The sequence below is a fragment of the Oxyura jamaicensis genome, chromosome 28 (assembly GCF_011077185.1).
Source record: "Oxyura jamaicensis isolate SHBP4307 breed ruddy duck chromosome 28, BPBGC_Ojam_1.0, whole genome shotgun sequence".
Taxonomy (NCBI): Eukaryota; Metazoa; Chordata; class Aves; order Anseriformes; family Anatidae; genus Oxyura; species Oxyura jamaicensis.
This window is the reverse complement of record NC_048920.1, coordinates 5,184,850-5,205,361: the sequence shown is the minus strand read 5'-3', so window position 1 is coordinate 5,205,361 and position 20,512 is coordinate 5,184,850. Positions and strand designations below refer to the sequence as shown.

The window sequence follows — 20,512 nt, the reverse complement described above, 5'->3', positions numbered from 1 at the left end:
GCTCGAGATATGGCCAGCCCCCAGGACAGTGTCTAGGTGTGATCAGGCACTCACCACTGTGCTCAGCAATGTCAGTGCTTTTCCTTCTGATTTTCCATGTGCACTGTCTTCCATCTGCGGGGATGTTGCAGTCAGGCTGTGCCACAGGGCTGCCATCGCCAACCCCCTCTGTGCTGCCTCTGCTGCCCTTGTGCTCTGGCTAAAAGACAGGGAAATCCTTCTGAGCCTTTCCCCTGTGGATCAGCCATTAAAAAAATATTTCTTCCTCCTTTGCACATGAAAGATGTGTGACACGATAAGTTTAAATTTTGTTAGCAATTCCCCTCTCCAAAATGGCGAAGGCTTAAATTTGGCATTGCACGTGGTTGCTTCTTTTTTCTTTAACCAAGACAAAAGGGATGCATCTTTTTACTACATTTTATTTGACAAGACGTTGTTGTGTTTCTGGGGAAAAATAACCTCTGCTGGCCCCAGCTATCCAGCCAGGAGATGGTTAGGATGGGTTTGATTCCCTGTTTGCTGCTGCACCTGCCTTTGCTAATCTCTCCTTGGACCAACCTGGGACATGTCTGTGGGCAACAAGGAACCTCTCCCCTGGCTGCATGGATGCACTGGTTAAACAAAATCAGAATGCTTTGATATAATCCAGGCAATATGCCTCATTGTCTCAGCACTTTTTCCAACTGGTGTAAGTGTAGTCTTCCTGAATTGCTTAGCATTTGTAGGAAGGGGAATGAAAAAAGCTCGGAAATGAAGGGAAAATGGAACAGCAATACCCAAAATTCAGAACGGAATAGGAGATGCTGTCAAATCTTATTTTATGCCTTGAAAAAAAGGAATAAAAGTCCTATTTGATTAACACCACCATGGAATTTAAGCATGATCCACTCTGCGGCTTATGCCCAGGCTGCAAAGGAAGCAGGAGTAACTGTGCCCCAAAATTCTGAATAACCAATCAGTAGTAGAAAAGCAGCTACTGAGATCCAGGTGGCCATGTGATTGTTGGGATGTGCAGCATAGCCACAGGAAATCTGGAGCGGCGGCTCCACCCCAGTTTGAAGCTTCACAGCCCATAACTGTAGCAGTCATTAGTTGCTAGTTGTGTTTGCCCCTACCAAACTGGGCAGAATCTTTGAGATTTCATGGAAAGTCCATAATTCATCTCAGTGCTCAGAGGATGCTGTCAATGCTCTAGGGGTATAGGGGACGACCTGTGCGGTGGCACCACAGGGAAGGGACGTGGGAGGCAGCCAGTGCCCATGTCCCACACACTGGGCCTTGCTGTTTTGCCATCACTACAAAAGCAAAATAAACTGAGCTGGATTTGGGGTGAAAATGTTATTTCTTTGTCCTCTTGGAGGCTATGAAATGCATTAAATCCACTGGTGGGTGGTGGGCAAGTCCCTCCCTGCCCTAAGTGACAGCAGTACAGCTCAGCCTGCTGCGGCCTGGGGAAAGGGTGTGCACAGATGCACTTGTGTCCTCTGACTTCAATATACTAAGCAGTACAGATGAAGGATGAAGACACTATATGGAGGATGTTAAAGCCAGCTGCAGCACAAGGTGTTCCTTCTGCCTGCTGATGAGCCTGCAATGCTCTGGGTTGCATTTTGCCACTTGCGCTGGCTGCTCTTGTGCAAGGATCCTGTGTCACCACTTGAGCTCTTGCTGCGCTCACCCAGCATCTGGGGAAAACCTCCCAGAGCAGAGAGGCAGCCCTGCAGGCGAGTCACAGGGATGTTTTGCTGCTTGGAAATTTTCTCCCCAAGCCAGTGGCTGCACGGGGCTGGGGACGCTCCTGGAGCATCGCGATGTGGCAGCAGTAAGCAGCAGGGGCTCTCGCAGGGGAAAGGCAACTTGTTGCAGGTGGTGGCAGCAGGCGGAGGAGAAAACATATGAGTGAAAGGGAAGGGAGCGGAAAGGCTGTGTGTAAAGGTTAACACTTGTCCCTGGCAGAGATGAGCAAACGTCTGAGCTCTTAAATAACAGTTGCTGACAAGGTTGTCTTGCAGCTATTTTTTTCTCTAAAAGACAAATGATTTCCTTTTTTTTTTTTTTTTTTTTTTTTTTTCCATTTTACTTGTAAAGCAGGGAGCCTGATGAACATCCTTTTGAGATTTCAGGTCATCACCATCTTCCCAGTGTGGTAGCATTAGTTCACACCTCCCACACTCATTGCATTTCCTTAATACAGCAAGAAAAAACTAGGCAAGGCATCAGAATGAGATTACGGCAGAAAAATACTTTCCACTAAGTTATCGCAACATTTTGACTAACCTCAAAATCTTACCATCTTGCTCCTCCTGGTCCTTCACCTCGCCAGGACGTATGGCCAAGGGGGTTTCGCATCCTGCTCAAAGGTGCGTGGGGAGCCACGGGGCTTTGACAGAGAGTGCAGGGCTGCCCTGAGCCCATGATGTGCCAGAGGGTGGCTTGTCAGCTGTGGATTTGCTGTAGGTCACCAAACAAGAGGTAACCTGGGGGCTTCTGCCAGCCATGAGCCACCACCCCCTTTGGCATAGAGAACACGAATCCACTGCTAGACCAGCCGCAGGTGGGCGATGGCCCATGCTGCTCCCCGAATTCACTGCTGGCTTTGTGAAGTGGGGCCATGGCCAGGCAAGGGTCTCTGGGTACACCAGCAGACAGGGGGCTGGGACTCCAGCACTGGCGCAGAAACAGGAGGGGGGATTTCCTGGGCAAAAAGTACAAGCATGCCAGGCATGTACCATGGCAGCACCTGCTCAGAGCTCACTGCAAATCTAGCCAAAGTCAAAATTAGAGTCCTGTCCCTTTTTTAAGTCTTTAGCAGAAAAAGGTATAGTCTGAAAGCCAGAAGTTTGGCATTTCAGCTGATACCTGGGATGCACAGTAACGCCCCTGGGCTGTGCCTGGTCACCCCACTCAGCTCACAGGGACCAAATTTGCAGTGCTCCATCCCGCAGCACATGGGACCATGGTTTGCAGCTGCACTGGGTACAGAATGCTGGCAGCTCGACCTCGTGGGTACAGGCCCATTCTTCAGCGCATCCCTGCAGAGGCAGCAGCTGGTGGGGCCAGGAGTGCCGCTGTTGGCGCACAGGAGCTGCTTGCTCCTCCCAGGCAGCCAGCATCTGCAGCCTGGGTTTCTAGTGAGATAAAAACTTGTTTTCTCCGGAAAGTTTCAGGGGAAATGAAGTAGCTAGTTTGAGTCAACATGAGAGCCAAACGCTTTTTGCTTGTCAGAGAGCCGTGGGAAAGTGTCCTGCAAGATGTCTCCTGCATCCCTGCAGCATCCCCCATGTCTCTGCAGCATCCCTCTGGCACCTCTCCTGCTTCCCTACAGCATCCCTCTGTGGCATCCCTTTGACATCCCTGCAGCATCCCTGTGTCCTCCCTCCTGCCTCCTTCCTCATCCCTGCAGCATCCCTCCTGCATTATTTCAGCACTCCCATAACATCCCTCCTGCAGCCTCCCACATCCCTCCCACCCTATCCTGTGGCTCAATGTAGACCCCAGGCAGCCCCAAAAGCAGCACTGTAATGATGAGATCAGGTTGGGTCTGTCCCTGGGGCACAACAAAACTGCCACCAGCTCAAAAGCTGGCACCAAATCCTACAACAGCTTCCATAGTTCAGGGGGAGTTTCATGAAATTTTGGTAAATTTGGCATGATTTCTCTTGGGGGTCCGTCTGAGGGAGGCGTGGTGCTGAGCTTAACATGGTTGGTGATATTTGCTGGCTCCTGCTCCTCTCTGCAGTGTTGGTGTTCACAGGTGGCAGCTACGGGGTGGCACGATGCTGCTACAGCCCATGCATGCTTGTGGAACTGGAAAGGGGGCAGAAAACTCTGCTCTGTTAAAAGGAAATTAAATCTACCACATTGCCGTTCATGGGCACTGATTTAACATGCCGCAGTACCTTAACTCTGCCCACCAGAGTGCAGTAAATAAGGATGAGGGCTGAAGCGGGTGACAGGATGTGGGCACAGGTCCTCCATGTCCTGCAGCAGACAGGGAGCTCTCGCCCGGGGGTGGGGATGGGGGTCTCCCCCTAGGAGAGGGCACAGGGTGGAATCAACCTCCCTCCCTCCCTACCCCCCCCATCCAGCAGCACCCAGCCCCTGATGGTCCCTTTCTCAGCTGCCTGGTCCAAGCAGGAAAACCCTTCAGGTGGTGGGGGGGGGGGGGGGGGGGAAGGGAGGGGGTTTGTGTGGCTGTGGGTTTTGGCTTTGTTTTTTCTCCACAGGTTTGATTTGTGCTGTGTTGGGCTGCTCTGAGCACCTGTTTTTTGCATGAATATACGTGTCTGTGGCCAGCATGCTGCTGTTGGAATTGATCGCAAAGGCAGGATGTACTGTGGGGTTGCATGGGGAGCAGAAGACCTTTACTGGGTGCAGGAACTGCAGCCCCAAGGGAACGGCTCTTGTGCAAAGCACAGTGTGAAGCTCTGGGAGCAGAGGATCCTGAGCTGCTGTGGGAGGCCACCAGACCCATCCATCCCTGCTGGGGGTGGCAATGTCACCTCAGTGCTGCACAAGGAGTCAGCGCCTGGCAAGTTGTGGGAACGGGGATGGAGGAGTGAGGCAGCAGGTATGGATGGGGATGAGGGACCAGGGGACTCAGGGCAGGTTTGGTGCCACCTCAGAGCCTTGGTCCCTGCTGGCCTTGAGGCTGCTTCTTTCTCCTTGGTGGGTGATGTGTCCGTGGGGAACAGCACTGCTGCCTCATCCCCGTGTCTGGGATTTACCAAATCCCCTCAACTGGTTAAGCTGCAAGGCTGGGGAGATGATGGTTCTTAATAGAATAAAATATTTTATTACCGCTTCCTGCTGCGTGGCCTGTAGCAGTGAGAAAATCAAGCAAATGCTCATTGCAGGGCATTGCCTCAGAAGCACTTCTGGTGGATGATGCATGGCCCCTCTTCATAGTACTCGTCCCTGCGGATCCAGCACGACTGGAAGTTCGTGAGGGAGGCAAGGACAGAGCCCCCCATCCAGGCCGCGTGCCTCCGTCCTGGCACAGCCATCACCTCCACCTCGGTGCCATGGGGCAGGCATTGAACCAGCTCACTGCCAAACCTCCTCGGCAGCCCCTCAAACAGCGAGGACCCTCCACACAAGAGGATGTTTCTGTGCATCACTGACCTGATGTCCTCTGGAAGCAGGTCAAGGCTTCTCTGGGCCATCTTGTGGATGCCCACGTAGGAATCCCCCCACATCGGTAGAGGGTTGAAGAGCACCTCTGGGCACTGAAACCTCTCCTTGCCGAGGCTGATGGTCCGGCCATCGGGCAGGGCAAAATCCAGAGTGCAGCTGGTGGGTGGGAGGAGACACTCATTATCGAAGTTGAAAGCAACATAGCAGCATGTGTGCTTGATGTCTTCCGCCACGGGGGACATCCAATCTCCAAGCGTGTGCTCCATGTCCCCCAGAAGCATTGTCAGGTACCAGGTAAGGCACGACCCTGCCACATCCGTCCTCTTGGTGGCATAAGCCAAGCAGTTCCCATCATGAACTGGCACAATGTGGGTGATGACATGGCCAATGTCTACCACCAAAGCACTGGTTCTGCCATGGGCATAGGTGGAAAGGATGGGCTGAGGGGCCATAAAGATGCCAGGGGAGCCCAGTGACTCAAAGACCATCTCTGCCACATTTTCCCGTCCACTGGTGGGGCTGAGTGGGGGCTCCGTGATGAGCAGCGCATGCTCCTCAGGGGGCACCCCAAGCTTGTGCTCGAACATGTGCTGCCACAGGGTTTCAGCTGCCTCCCAGTTGATGATGATGCCATTCTGCATCACCTCAACAATTTCAGTGTCTGGGTAAAACAAGGCTTCCTTCCCAATAAAAGCCTCAGATCTGGTTTCTTCCAGGCCCTCGGACCACACTGTGGTGTGGCTCACCAGGGTGCTGATTTCAGCACTGGGTGTCTGATGTCCAGAAAATCCTGCTCTGCAGCTCCTTGTGCCCATATCAATCACAACTGGTCCTGTTCTCAGCCCCAGGTCCTCACTCACGAAGGAGCTGATGGTAGTGGAGGAGAAGCTGCTTACAGACCTCAGCCTCAGTTCATCCTGGTGGCATTCATGCAGGGAAGACACTGGGGAGCAAGTCCCTGTCCCCAGAGAGTCCTCATCCAGGGAAGACCCCATCCCACCTGCCTGTGACCTCCTGCACGGCCCTCCTTGGGAAAGGGAGCTTGGCTTCCCACTGAGTAGGCTTGGGCAGAATACCCAACAATTTGCGATGTTCCAGAGGGAACTGTGACATCAGCCAGAGCTGAGGCAGTGTCAGTACATGCCCTGAGTGTCCATGTCCCAGGCTCACTCTTGGCCTACTGTCTGCCCCAAAACAGGTAGAGCTCTGCCCTTCGGGGGGGTCCTGAGCAAACATCACACCTCCCTGCCCCCCTCTATAAGCAGGATCAAGCTGTGTGCTCTTGGCTAGTGAAGCCCCCCTGGCAGTGCGGTGGGTGCTGCCTGTTCCCTGGGGAAATGCTGCCGTCCTCAAATGCTGTAGGGCTGGGGGTGGCTGCCTTTGTTTGGTCTGGAACCCTCTGAATTACAGATTAGCAATGGACGCAGGAACATCGCTACAGATGTAGAATGTGCGTGGGAGTGGAAAGGTGGTGTTTGCTTTGCAACACATTGGGCTCCACGCTCGGTCTTGGGTGAATGCGTGCTCATGCTGCTGGGGTGCAGGCTTTGGGCTGCAGCGAGGCTCCTGGCCCCATGGAGATTCACTGGAGAGCAGAGAGGCCCCTTCAGCCCCACGGTTGGGCTGTTGCTGCCTCTGTGTCCTAAGCAGAAGGTAACACCACACATGATGCCCAGTGGTATTGGCTGCTTTTTGGCAGGAGTGTGGAGGAAAAGTGAGTGCAACACCCAGCCTCGGTTGCTGCCAGCTCTCATGTCCTGGAGGGAGTTGTGGTCTGCTGCTGGGCTCACTTTGCTGTTTTTTCTAGTGCTTCTTGGCTAGAAGCCAGTGCCTGGGGGATCATTCATGGCATGGTGTGCCTGGAGCAGCTCCTTTGTGTTTATACACACCCAAGGAAAACATCCTCATGCTTCCTGCAGGGCTCATCACTCACAAAACCCTGCTTAATGCTCCCCACTGGACACCAGCGGGTGCCTGCTGCTGCTGCTGAGGCTGGGCACTACCATGATTGTTTGAGGAGGTAACACCATGCGATGCAGTGGTACCGCCATGCCATGCAGCTGCTGGTGGGCACGGATCCGGCTTGCTTTTGCACCACAGAGGCTGCAGCAGGCTGGGCATGCACATGAGAGCTGGTGGAATGTTGTGTTGCCTCGATGCTGCTGCATTGGGCTGAGACATGTCACCTAAAGGCAAATGTGAGGACAGAAGTGCTGAGGAACAGCCCTAGCACATCCACAGTGCATGGAGGGGAATGGGGCCAGTGGGACGTGAAAGATGGTGCTGGGAGGAAAGGAGCCACAGCGATGGAGCTGTAGCTGGTCCAGGGCATGTCTCCAAGGCCAAACTAGGGCCCTTGGCCCTGACCTTGGCTGACACCCATCTACTAATCCCCACCCTGGGGCAGAGGCACTGCCCAGCTCCGGAAACCAGTGGCCACTGCCCCTGCCTTGGGGCCAGGTCACCACTGGACTTGGGCCACCTGCGTCATTGTGAGCTGGTGCAGCCCCAGCAAGGGGGTTATGCTTTGGGAACAGTGGCTCCAGAGCAAACATGGGCATGTGTCCAAGCACAACAGGGAGTGCGTTGCAACACCGTGCAGGGGATGTTGAGTGGCACTGTGGTATGCATGGGCTCCTTCCTCTTGGGCCCCAGCTGTCCCCATGGTGTGCTCAAGCTTTTCCCACGCAGGCTGCTGCTGCTCTCACCACTGCCCAGTCCTCCTTCCCCTCTCAGCTGCCTTGGTGCCCCTTCCTTGGCGTATTTTAGCTTTAGCTTTTGCTCTTTAACAGCAACACAGCTTTTTGGGGCTGGGTGTGGGAGACAAGCTGACAGGGCTGGGGTTTGCATGCCCTGCCTGTGATGGCAAATGTGTGGGGGGTCTGCTGTACCTGGTCTGCCAGGGATAGGGGGATGCTTGGCACGTGGCAGCGGCTATGTTGGCAGAGAAAGGCATGTCTGCAGCAACCCCGTAGGAAATGGGTCTGCATGTTATTGCTAGGATGGTTTCTTGGCTCTTTGGAGCCCTCACAAATGGGTTGGACAGGGCTGAGTGCTGCTTTTCTGCATCTAAACTAAAGCTTTTCTACATCACATCTGCTGTGTGTCTTGCTATGGTACAGATAAGCTTGCCCCAGTGCTCTCAAGTCTGTCCTGGACCCAGGGTGCTGCCAGGATCTCTACTGGGACACTGCTGTTTTTTGTCCTGGGGCCTGAAGGGGCAGTGGTGCCAGCAAAGGGGCTTGCCGGTGGGCATTCCACAACGTGTGTTGGCCTCTCCTCCACGTCTCAGCAAAGCCCCGAGGGGAGGCTAGGAGGGGAGCAGGAGGTGGCAAAGCTCACAGCACCACACAGCAGCTGTTCTCCTGTGGGCATGGTGTAAAAAATATATATATATATAATAAAATAAAAATAAAAAATTCAGCACCTTTAGGAAGCAGCTTCACAAAATAGCACTGTGCACTCCCAGTGCATGCTGGCTGTCACATCCCTGTGCTGTCCTGTTGTCAGCATCACTTGTGCAGAGTGAGACAATGGGCTCTTCAGTGAGAGGAGAGCAGGATGCTTGGTATGGTGGTGACACTGGAAATGGGGAAGATGTGTGGTATAAGCCTGTGGCTGCTGCTTGAACATAGGCCCCTGGCAGCCCCACTGTCACCTGTCTTTTCCTGAGCAGCTGCCACCAAAGCCAGAGCTGGAAAGTCCTCTGCTCACAGCTTCCCCACCGCTCGCTGGCTGCGTGGGTGGCATGGAAGCCTGCAAGGTCTTTCACAAACAGATGTGAAAGCTTTTAAGCCAATGTTGCTGACATAATATTGGGTGCTTGAAAATCTTTGAACAAACAAATAGGTTTTTAATCCCCTGGCTCCATTCTGCACTGCCAAACCTGACCTGGGAGGTGAACCAGTCCAACCTGCCTTTGAGGAGTTTTGCTTTGAAAGTAAAAAGGCAGTTTGACTGTGTGGAAACGTTGCCTGCAGTGGAAGGATTAATGAGTAATCATGGTTTCATTAATTCTAGTGCTTTCACTTTCAGCGGATAGTTCATCTAATGGCAGTATCAAATGACTACCTAGAGATCTGCACCATCTCCTGTGTTCTACAGAAAATCAAGGGATACTGCAGGTGCTGAGCTCTCAGGCAAGGCTGTCCATGGCTTGCTCAACACTGATAAGCAGAAGATCAGAGATCCTGGGGCAGATGCATTTTTCTGGTTTGAGATGAGAGGTGTTGCTACAGAGGAAATGCAAGGAATTCTGTCTTGCAGCAACGAACCACCATATTTTCAGCTGAAATCAGTATCAATCTGAAGACTCAGGGTGACAGTATCATGCTCAGACCTAGCAATGTACTTTTAAATCATCTCTTGGCATCATTTTAAATATGATGTTTTCATCAATTTAAGATATTTACTTCTTAAAAGGTAGAGCAGGAAAAATCTAAAATATAGGATATGTTTTAAAATTTATAATAGTCATTTCTATGAATTTTTATTATTTAAATATATTTTTAGAAAACTAACACTGATCAGCCTTGCAAACTGCAGTTCCTGGTAGTTTTAATTTTCTGTTGGTTGTGTAATATTTGTATAAAAGAGTGCAGTGCTTTAAAAAAAATATACTTTTTCTCAGCACCTGCACTGTTATCAGTTTCACATAGTATGAAAATAATTGTGGTAATAGTGCAAAGATTTATGCCAAGGCAAGAAAATGCTAAACATAATTTATTAAAGAAACATTTTTCTAGTACTTATAAACATTTTTTCCTTTGTCGAGGGATGAGCAGGTCTGTCAAGACAGACTTCATTTGTTCTGTCAATGAACTTTTCTTGTGTTCAGATGTGGGAAGAACCCCCCGTACATGCCCTGTTGAACCTGGTATAGCTGTGACTTTCTTCTTAGACAAGAGACAATCTGGTGGGAAAAGAACAATGTTAATAGTATATATATGTATAAAAGGTCTGCTCTTTGCCTTTTGTTAAACAGCCCTAAACCACATTGTCAAGAGGAGATGCCCTCCGTGTGACAGATGCTCCATCTTGTGTCACAGACTTTGTTAGTGAGCCACTTGCCAAGGCTGCATAGCCTTAATAATCTGTGCTCAGACTAGCACAGACCCCAGTTCTGAATCTGAGGTTTTCCCTCATCTAAATCTTGCTGACTAATTCTTATTCTTGAACCTCCAAGGACAGGAATCCATGTTGTCTGAAGATGTAGCTATTTAGCTGGTACAAAGCAAACACAGCTAAAGATGAAACTGCTTTTAAGATACTGACCCCTATCAAATAAGGACCAGAGTTCAGAAAAAGATCTGCTCTGCTCTTTCCAAAGGGATGCAGCTTGGATATGGCCCTGCAGGGCTGCTATGGTCTGCATGTTAAAAGCATTAAATACAAAATTCCAGATGTGATGCCTGCAGGTTATTATGAATATTTCTGCTTCTATACTCCCTTATCAGTATCTTGATTATTCTGCAGAGACTGAACGGGAATGAGGTTGAAGAGGGGTGATGTACAAGATCTAATTCATCCTGCTTGTTCTCTTAGTGTTTGTTTTACCTTTGGTTTATCTTTTTTCTCTCTGCAAAGGACTCTGGATCTCATTCATGATCTACTGCCTCTTTCCCTAGAAAACTGCTTAGCAAGCTGTAAGAATACCTTTACACCTGCTCCTCTGCACAAGTGCTTGAAAAAACTGACAGTAACTGAAGATGGATTTGGCCTGGCATTTGCTGCTACCGTGCATGTCAGGGTACTGCTCCCACCAGGCTTCTTATGGCTGTGGCTGTCTGAATGTCCCCCCCCCCCCCTTCAACTCCCCAGGTGGTTGGGCTCTGCTGTAGTCAAAAGTGAGAGGTGAGAACAACACAAAGGCCACTTACCAGGAAGCATAACAAGAGAAGAAGAACAAAGCCAAGCAGGGTGAAAATGCAGATGAGGATAATTGCCCAGAATTGAAGCTCTGCAAAGGCAAAATAAGGGCACATCAGTTTTCTGGACTCCTAGCTGTTTTACTTGGAACGGAGTGAGATCTTGCCCTGGCAAAGTTCAGAAATACTGTACAAGCATGTAGGTGAGGCAAAATCACTGGAAGTCAGCATCTGGCCTTCCCTGGCCACAGGAAAAACATGCCTCAGCTGTGTGAAGATGGCAAGGATGTACAGAAACCTTGGCAGACTCGAGTGTCCAAGGCACAATTTCAAACACCAGCTCAGGGAGCAACAGAGCCCTCAGATGGTTTCAGAAATGTTCAGAAAGACAAAGTTTTCTCTTAGCTGCCAGCCAGACCCTTCTGGGGGAGGGTGCAGGGCTCAGGGTGTCAGCAAAAGCTGTTATTTGTCAGCATGTTCATGGTGCATGGAAAAGCAACTTTTCAGATTATTTTTTTTCTGTTTACTGTTAGTTCTGGAGTTGTTGTTATGCTCACAGTACTGTTTCTGTCTCCCAAAAGTGCTAGATTTCTGGGCTTTTGCCTCAGATACTTCTCCATTTCGAGGTAAGTGGCACTAATTTACTGTAGCTCAAGTATTTGGTGGCTTTAGGGTGAATCACTCCCTAAAAGCACTTACCGGATTTTTTGGACTCCTGTTCTACTGTTGTGAGTGGAGAGTAACCTGTAAAAGAAAGGGTGGGACAGTTGAGAAACAGGGCACTTCAGAGGTGATTAAAACAAAAGTAACAGAAGTTCCCACAAAGTCATCTCTGGAGCACTTGCCTTCAACCACCAGACTCTGCTCCTCCAGCTCATAGCTGGCGCCCAGCTTGGTGAACCTTTGTGTCAGGCGTTTCAGCTCTTCGTACACCTCTTGCTTTTGCAAAGTCCTTGAGAAGGGTTCCAGTGTGAATTTGCATACCGAGTCTACACTTACATAAGCTTTCCCATGGACGGGCCTGGAAGATGAAAACCAGAGCCGTTGTTATGGGACAAAACAAACAAACAAACAAACAAAAACATAAAAATGAATAGAGGCAGGGAGAGGAATTCAGCATTGGGTTCATGCTTACAGATGTCTAAGCAATGTTTTATCAGCATGGATCAACTTTTATGTTTGAAGGTAGACGATAAAGGAACTCATATGCACTCTTGCGAAATCTATTCACTAATCCTAGGCAAGGCATTTCTAAGAGAAATCAGTTTATCTATTTTTTTGTTTGTTTGTTTGTTTCTCCAATGTAGTGTTGGAGAAGATGCACAAAAGTGGATTTTGTTCTCAGGCTGGTCAGTTCTGTTGTTTGTTTTACTAACGTCTTAGGTTTTGTAGCTTATTTGAATAAGCTAAACGAGGGAATGAGTTTATTTGTTTTACTCTGGAATTGTTTCTGTGGAAATAGTTTTGCTATCATGGAAACAGAACCAGCTCTTATTTGGATAGAAGCGTTATGAAGTAAAGGCAAAACTGAGTGAATAGGGGTGCCTCCTATGTGTCATCGAGAGCACAAAGGTTGACAATGAGGTGTAAACACCACAGTGTAGCTTTGAATACCATGTGCTAAATGCTCTGTCTGGGTGAACGAAAAACACTTCCGAAGAAGGACATACCCAAAGCTCTCAACATTACAGCCAGCAAAGTAGTCCTTCATGCTGCTAGTTCTGAATACATCGAGCTGATGGGAAGAAATGGAACAATTGAGCAAAATGAGTAAATTTAATGCATCTTTAATTAGGACAGGGTGATCTATCCAAGCTACTGCTGTTAGCTTACCTCTTTCTCAATTTTCTCTTTGCTCTCTTGGTACATCTGTGACCTGGAGTCCTGCAGTTCTGGGGAGTAGGGAAGGTTGGAGATTCTGAATTTTAATCTGAAGTTTTCTTTCCCAGAGTTGAGAGGTGTTTTGTAAGTTGCTGCCTCTATTGCTAGCTCCAAGCCTGGAAATTGAGGGAAAAAATCGGGATAAATTCTAGCAAAGAGAAACAGAGAGTCTTCTGCCAATCTATTGTGCTTGGAAGAGTTAGCTGGGAAAATATGATGAAGTACTAAAAGATTAACAGAATGTGAGTTGCACTGGCATCTGACAGTAAATTCCCAGTCTACTCTTTGAAATCTCAGTCCTTCAGCAATGTACTAAGACAGCCAGTTCTTCAGGAAGTTCTACATTTGGCAAAAGGTAAGTCTGTTTATCTCTAAATGCTTGAAGATACAGTAAGTAGTTATCACTTATCACTCATGGAGGTGCTTGAGCGACATGGAGGTGCTTGAGCGAGTCCAGAGAAGGGCTACGAAGCTGGTGAAGGGTCTGGAAAACAAGTCTTACAAGGAGCGGTTGAGGGAGCTGGGACTGTTTAGCCTGGAGAAGAGGAGGCTCAGGGGTGACCTTATTGCACTCTACAGGTACCTGAAGGGAGGCTGTAGCGAGGTGGTGGTTGGTCTATTCTCCCACGTGCCTGGTGACAAGACGAGGGGGAATGGGCTAAAGTTGCGCCAGGGGAGGTTTAGGTTGGATTTTAGGAAGAACTTCTTTACCGAAAGGGTTGTTAGTCACTGGAATAGGCTGCCCAGGGAAGTGGTAGAGTCCCCATCCCTGGAGGTCTTTAAAAGATGTTTAGATGTAGAGCTTAGGGATATGGTTTAGTGGAGGACTTGTTAGTGTTAGGTCAGAGGTTGGACTCGGTGATCTTGGAGGTCTCTTCCAACCTAGACTATTCTGTGATTCTGTGATTCTGTGACTTCACTTCCTGTTTAACATTGAATAGCCCCTTAAAATATTGAGGACTAGAGGCCTAGACTGAGACTGACTGAATGTGGTAAGTAAAGGACTAGCCTAACTCTGACCTCAGTTCAGTCATTCAGGAACAGGCTTTTTGCCATTGTTAGACCAGAAATTGGGGAATTCTGTGGCAGTGGGTTAATCTGGGTGGAAATGGGGCGCCTGAGATCTGAGCTTTACATACCGCCTACTGAGAATTCTTGCAGCTGATATCTACTTCCCAACCATAGTCCAGTTGCATTTGAAATCCCATCCTGAAAAGCCCTTTCAACTACAGTCCTGTTGATGCTGGGCTCTGGTCGGAAGAAGCACTTGCAGTCAACCACAATGGATCCAGTCCTGTGGAGAAAACAGATTCTGAGATAGATGGGTTGCTCATAAAGCTGCTTCATTTAGGAAATAATTTCCTTAGGGGTTTCTGCTATCTTGTGTTAATGTTTAAGCTAATGTGATGCCACTGGGAGATGTGGAACAGGCTGCTTGGGGAATTTTCCTTTGGCTAGAGACAGTAAATAAATAAAATACCAATACTTATTGTATCCGCAAACTTAGCTTATGATTACCCTGCATGAATAACATGTATGATCAGCACTTCTTTAAAAATCGTCTAGCCCTCTAGTGAGGGTCCCTTGTCCAAGCCTCTTCACATGTAAAGCAGGACACTACAGGTATATGCAAAGCCCTCTCTTAAAAAGCAGCAGAGTCTAAGCTGGGAAGAGGAGGGAAGAATTTGCAGGGTAGCCCTCCAGTCCTCATTCTTAAAGAAACTTGGGAGTACCTTACAAAAGTCCTGAGTCTGAGGAAAATGTCAGTCCATAGCAAGCCAGGAAAAATTCAAACTGATGAATTCTGGAAAGCTCATAAGGCATTAACCAAACCATTTCCAACATGAGAATGTAGGGGAGGAATTTTGCAAAGAACAAGGGTACTTTGCCACTTGGGAACAGTACCAGGAGGCAGTAACCTTTTAAACCTTTCTTAATGAAACTGTATTACAGACCTTAATCTTGTAATACTGCAGTTCAGGAACTGGTCTTGCAGGTTGCTCTGACGGTATAACTGGTTCATCTGAAATTAAAATGTCACATTAAATAATGAGTTCTGGACCTCATGGTAGATGCTTTAGGGCAGTAGGAGGGTCTCTGACTTTGGAACAACACTAGATTATTTTTTTCTTGTTGGATTTCATGGGATTATTATTTATTTATTTATTTATTACCTCAGAGTGTGCCTTCTGGTGATAGGGTCAGAGTTCCAGCTTGGTAGGCCTTTTTGTCTTATCTGAGCAAGCTGCCATTGTTTAACCATGCAATCTGACTGACAGCTGTCATCTTGATCCATATTTCATGGACAGAACAGACTCAGATCTCAAAGCATGCAATGTTATGGCTTCATTTAAAAAACGAGAACTACCTATGTAAAGCTTTATCAGGATGGATTGGTGCTGAAGAGAATGTGTTGGTTTCTCAGTGATGAATTATAAATGTGCTGACCTCTGAGTTGGCAGAGATTTGTGTGCACTTCTAGATACGTGAGTAAAATGCCAAGTGTGCATTTAATAGATGATCTCACTCTGTTGCATTTTATAATGCATGTTTTTGGCTGGAGATAATGTCTTAAGACCACATGTTAAGAGTTACTGACAGGCCAATCGCATCTTTTAGATTCTAGAAATTTTTACTCACATAAGTTTTTTAATTAAAAAATCAACCTACGGTAGTTGTTGCAAAAATTGACCAATTAGATATGGCAGTATTTGAGTTGCAGCTCCTTACCTTGTTACTGATGCTTTCCACTGCTGCTTTATATTCTGGAGACTGAGAGTCTGGATTAGTTAAATTTTCATTGACTATTCTAAAGCTCAATTTGTATCCCATTATGGCTGGAGCTTTAGTCAAGGCAGGCTTTCTGGTGGTAGCTGCCTCATTGAGGTGGAAACCTAAATAAAAAAAAGGTAGACTGCTTTTATTTTTACAACAGACAAATGCACACCATGAAAGCAATAAGGGTGTGTCCCTGTTTAGTTTATATGATGTAACAATGAAATTCTCCAGGAATTTGTATGATTTAATGGATGGAAATACTTCTAGAATGGCAACAACATGATGGTTTGGTTTTGCCATAGTGTCAAAACACACAGAATCCCAACAAACCAAAGGGAAAGTTCATTAGTGCTCAAGCTCGGATGGAGTGGAAGAATGAGGAATCTCCAAGTGACCCCAAAATCTTTATTTGATACTGCTTATGGATGCTTACCATCAATGTACAGGCTGTTCTTCTCTAGGCTGTAGTGCCCTAGTTTGGTGATGCCATTTGTCATTGTGCTCAGCTCATGATAAACCACTTCTCTGTCAAACCTGGCAATGCTAATGTCATTTTTGTAGCTGCAGACAGCATCAATGCCAGTGTCGCCCATGTCTCTCCGTGACCTAAGTGAAAATGTCACATTGTTTAGGACACTGCTAATAGTTACAGAACATCCTGTGTGATATATATGTGAGTAGGGAAAAACAGGCTCTGAAACCTATCAGCACAGTTGGGATCCTGACATCTTTCAGTGTCTTCTCAAGAATTGTGGCAGCAGTATTTAGATACCAAGATAATTTTACCAGCAAGAAAGTCATGAATGGAAAAGGAGGTGCCACTGGTTTCTGTTTTCTGGCATCAGGATATCTATGGTAACTTATGTAAGTTTAGGGTGTGTAAGAACAGACAAATGGCTAATTGCACTTTCAGGAATCTTACCTAAATCTCATCACTTTACATCCAGTGTAGACAGAACTTATGCTGCTTCTTTTAAAGAGAGGATCGATCTGTTTTTTGTTGTTGTTGTTGTTGTTTGTTTGTTTAAAAAAAATGAAAGAAAGAAAGAAAGAAAGAAAGAAAGAAAGAAAGAAAGAAAGAAAGAAAGAAAGAAAGAAAGAAAGAAAAAGTAAATAACATATCCTGAGTTTAATACAGACCAAACATCACCATAACACAAAATGGGCAAGAGCCAGACTTACATAATGGTTGATAGCTTTTTCTGTGGAAATGAATTTGTGGGAACTTGGTGCATCCAGATCTGCAGTGTATTGGAGGTTGGTCAAGGTGAAATTAAGTGTGAAATGACTTGATGTTGGGCTTTGTACAGTAGTTATACTAAGAGCTATAAACAAATGGGAGAAGGATTATGATTTTACTTTACAAAAAGCTTTATTTTCTTTCAAAGACATTCCCAATCCTATCAAACTTCAGGGCTACTCCAAAGAATCTTTTTTTTTTTTTTTTTTTTTTTTTCTTTGTTTTTGTTTTTTGTTTTGTTTTGTTTTGTTTTAGTGCACCACTCCTTTGATAGCTGGAATGAGTTTGGCAAAACACTTACATGATCTCTCAAGTGGTTCATTATAACCTGGAAAGGAAATGCAAGAGAAACGTTATGTAAGAAATCTATATACACTTGGAGAATGAAAGAGAAGAGGGGATAATTAAATGGATGACTCAGGAATGAATCACCAGAACCAGTCCCTGAGGGTGTGAATCTATTAAACTATTACTTAAGCACAAGGAGCTTTTACATATATATATATATATATATATATATATATATATATATATATATATATGGCAAAAACTACAATGCAAAAGTATGTGCTGTTGCTTATACTAAATAGCAGTAAAGTAGAAATCAGGTGAAATGATAATATGCAAATGCATGACTGATATCAAGACTAAAATTAAGTCACTCTTCAGTGTAACGTAGAAATTTAAATCTTCAAAAATGTTGGTGAAAACATTATTGGAAGCATACACTTCATCTTACACAAGTTATGCAGTAAACTCCAGATGAACCACCTTTTCCTTAAGGTTATTATTATTATTATTATTTTAACTGAAGTGTTTCCTAAGGCCCACCATGGTCCCAAACTGCTCTAGTGACTGGAGGAATGAGAAAATCATGCATTTACCATTGATATAGAGGCTCTTTTTGTCCAGTTTATAAATTCCTAATTTGGTGATACCGTTTGTCATGCTCCTTAGTTCTTGGTAAACCTTGACTTGGTCCAACTTGGGCACTTGAGAGCCATTTCCATACTTGCAGATGGCATCTACTGCTGTGTTATCGCTAGTCTCCATTGACCTGAGGAATTAAATATAATGAAGCTCCATTAGTTATTCTACAAATCTGTGGGTTTTCTTCTGATATGATTAATAACAAGCACAAAGCAATTAAATCTGTCCTCAGTTCTCAGATGAACACCAGAAGTTAAGATGTGGTAAACAGCATACAAAAACAACATTTAAAAAGTGCATAAAAGCTTTATTTTAATGATACTGACTACTTGAAAAAGGAAACAAATTCATTAGTTTTTAAGTGTCTGTCAAACATAAATCCATTTGCTAAAGTTCATCTCCAAGCTATGTTGCTCACCTGAATCCTATTGCTTTGCAGCCAATGAAATCAGAGCCAATGCTGCTCTTCTGAAGCAGGGGGTCAAGCTGACAAGGAAAAGGTCTTTGTGAGTATGGGAAACACAAAGTACTGTGTGATTTCAGTGATGAACATTATATTTTTCACTTACATAATGTTGCATTATTTTCTTAGTAGAATTGAATTTAGCAGAATGTGGTGTCCCTAGGTCTGTCGTGAACCTGAGATTAGTTATGGTGAAGTTCAATGTGAATTGCTCGATTATTTGTCCTGGGCTTTGTGTGGTGGATGGCTTCACCACTTTAAGAGATAAAAAAAAGCAAACAAACAAACAAAAAAAACTACACAGATAAAAAGAAGACTCTTCACTTTTTTTTTTTTTTTTTTTTTTTTTTTACATTTAAATAAGAAAAACTTATGAGCATGATCACACACTTCAGGTATCTGGCAATCTTAGGAGCATTGCCAAATCAGATAAAAATGACATGCCTTTGAGTAGCTTTGACAGGTATCAATTTTTAAATATACTTACAGGACAGACCATGTGGTTCATTGTAATCTGAAAAAGAAATGGACAATAATTAGGAAAATATTTCAAGAATGTTTTCTGTCCTCTACTTTTCAAGAGCAGCAGGGCTAAACTTTTTTTTAATTATTTTTATTTATTTATTTTTTAATTACTAATTACTTAAGGATCATGGTTACTACATTCATGATTGTGTTAACTTAGTGATACCTGACAGGTTTTGTACTTTGCTTTTTGCTATGTGTTCTGAGATGTAGTTAATCCTTCTCATTCTCATTTCAAAATTATTTACATCAACATAAGGAATAACGCCTTGAAGTGGTCCTGTTACCGTTAATATAGAGGCTCTGGCTGTTAAGGCTGTAGTGTCCCAGCTTTGTGATGCCATTTGTCATGTTCTTCAGCTCATGGTAAACTGTCACTTTGCTGAACTTGAAATCTGAAGGTTCATCTCTGTAGCTGCAGATGGCATCTACTTCTGTGTCATCCCTGTCTTCCTTTGACCTAGGAAATGAGGTATTGTTTTAAGGATATTAGCTGGTTGATGGACAAGTCCATTTTAACTTTTAGTATATGATCAAGGTAATCATTCGGTGACATTATGTTGATGTAGTGAATATGAGAAACGAGAAACTACTTTCAGCTTCTTAAGAAGCAGGTAACAGGCTTTTCCCAGACGTGGCTCTTACCTGAATGCCATTATTCTGCAGCCAATATAAACAGAGCCAATACTGCTTTTTTGGAGTAGAGGGTCAACCTAGAAATTTAGTAATATATAAGTACAATGTCATGGCAAAGGCTAGAAATTGGCAATATTTAAAGAACTGTGCCTAAGCAAGGAATGATTCTGCCAGACTTACATAACTGCACATGACTTTTTCAGTTGATTTGAATTTTTTAGAATTTGGCATCCCCAGGTCTGCGGTGTATGGGAGGTTGGTTATACTGAAGTTCAATGTGAAGTTCCTTACTGGTGGTGACAGAGGTTTTGTACTTTGATCAACAACTGTAAAGAGCAAGGTAGATTATTGTTTGAAAATATAAATAACAATCATCATCCTTAGAGAAAATCCCTATAAGAAAAAATCTAATATTCTCACTAGATAGATTATTAGAAATTCTAATTGGTTTTAGGGTCATAGCAGCTGTGGTTTCCTAACAGGCTGCGAGATTTCCATAACACTAATTTATAAGTGTTGTGCTCTTGGTTGGTTAGTGCATTTTTTTTTTCATTATTGCTAACTAGCAAAATCTTCTTGCCATTTCAATTGATATTTAAAAAAAATTACATAGTCCAGGCTACAATTCATTATAACCTGAGATGGGGGGAAAGGACAGTATTTGAGAAACTGCCTTCTATTTTGGAATGCTTTGTCTGAAGTGGAAAAAAACTTGAATCATTTTTGTTTGCGAGAGTCTGCATAAACATTACTTAGGAAGGGATGATTTGATGACTGTCTAAGCATTAATCCATTTTATTGCTGTATGTTGATGGCAAACTACTGCTTTTCCTAGTACACAGAATTCTCCCTTTTGTGCAATGTCCCTATATTGGAAAAGATGCAGCTGCAATAAAAAAAACAAAACAAAACAAAAAAACAACAACAACTAAAATAATTAACACATAAAGGAAAACATTCATAAAACGGTAAATGATGGGACAAAGAAGTCCCTAAAAGAAGAATGCATTGTTATAATATGGAAAAAATAAGCATGAAATAAGGATGCCAGCAGTC

At 45.3% G+C, this 20,512-nt stretch overlaps 2 protein-coding genes across 2 annotated transcripts; both read right to left on the bottom strand.

The window, feature by feature from the left end:
- Positions 1-4,229: 4,229 nt before the first annotated feature.
- ACTL9 (actin like 9) lies at positions 4,230-8,033 on the bottom strand. The gene has a single exon (XM_035347963.1). It carries the CDS (start codon positions 6,129-6,131, stop codon positions 4,866-4,868), a length of 1,266 nt encoding a protein of 421 aa, XP_035203854.1. The 5' UTR covers positions 6,132-8,033; the 3' UTR covers positions 4,230-4,865.
- A 1,853-nt stretch (positions 8,034-9,886) lies between these two features.
- On the bottom strand, positions 9,887-19,527 carry LOC118155431 (mucin-16-like). Its single transcript, XM_035308697.1, has 19 exons — positions 19,466-19,527; positions 19,108-19,280; positions 18,783-18,809; positions 18,402-18,550; positions 18,251-18,318; positions 17,787-17,959; positions 17,204-17,230; positions 16,845-16,987; positions 16,585-16,652; positions 16,096-16,268; positions 15,615-15,778; positions 14,840-14,907; positions 14,024-14,178; positions 12,837-13,000; positions 12,674-12,738; positions 11,849-12,024; positions 11,703-11,747; positions 11,016-11,095; positions 9,887-10,048 (listed from the first exon to the last, which is right to left on the bottom strand). The coding sequence occupies exons 1-19, from the start codon at positions 19,474-19,476 to the stop codon at positions 9,950-9,952; spliced, it is 2,028 nt and encodes a 675-aa protein (XP_035164588.1). The 5' UTR covers positions 19,477-19,527; the 3' UTR covers positions 9,887-9,949.
- Positions 19,528-20,512: the final 985 nt, after the last annotated feature.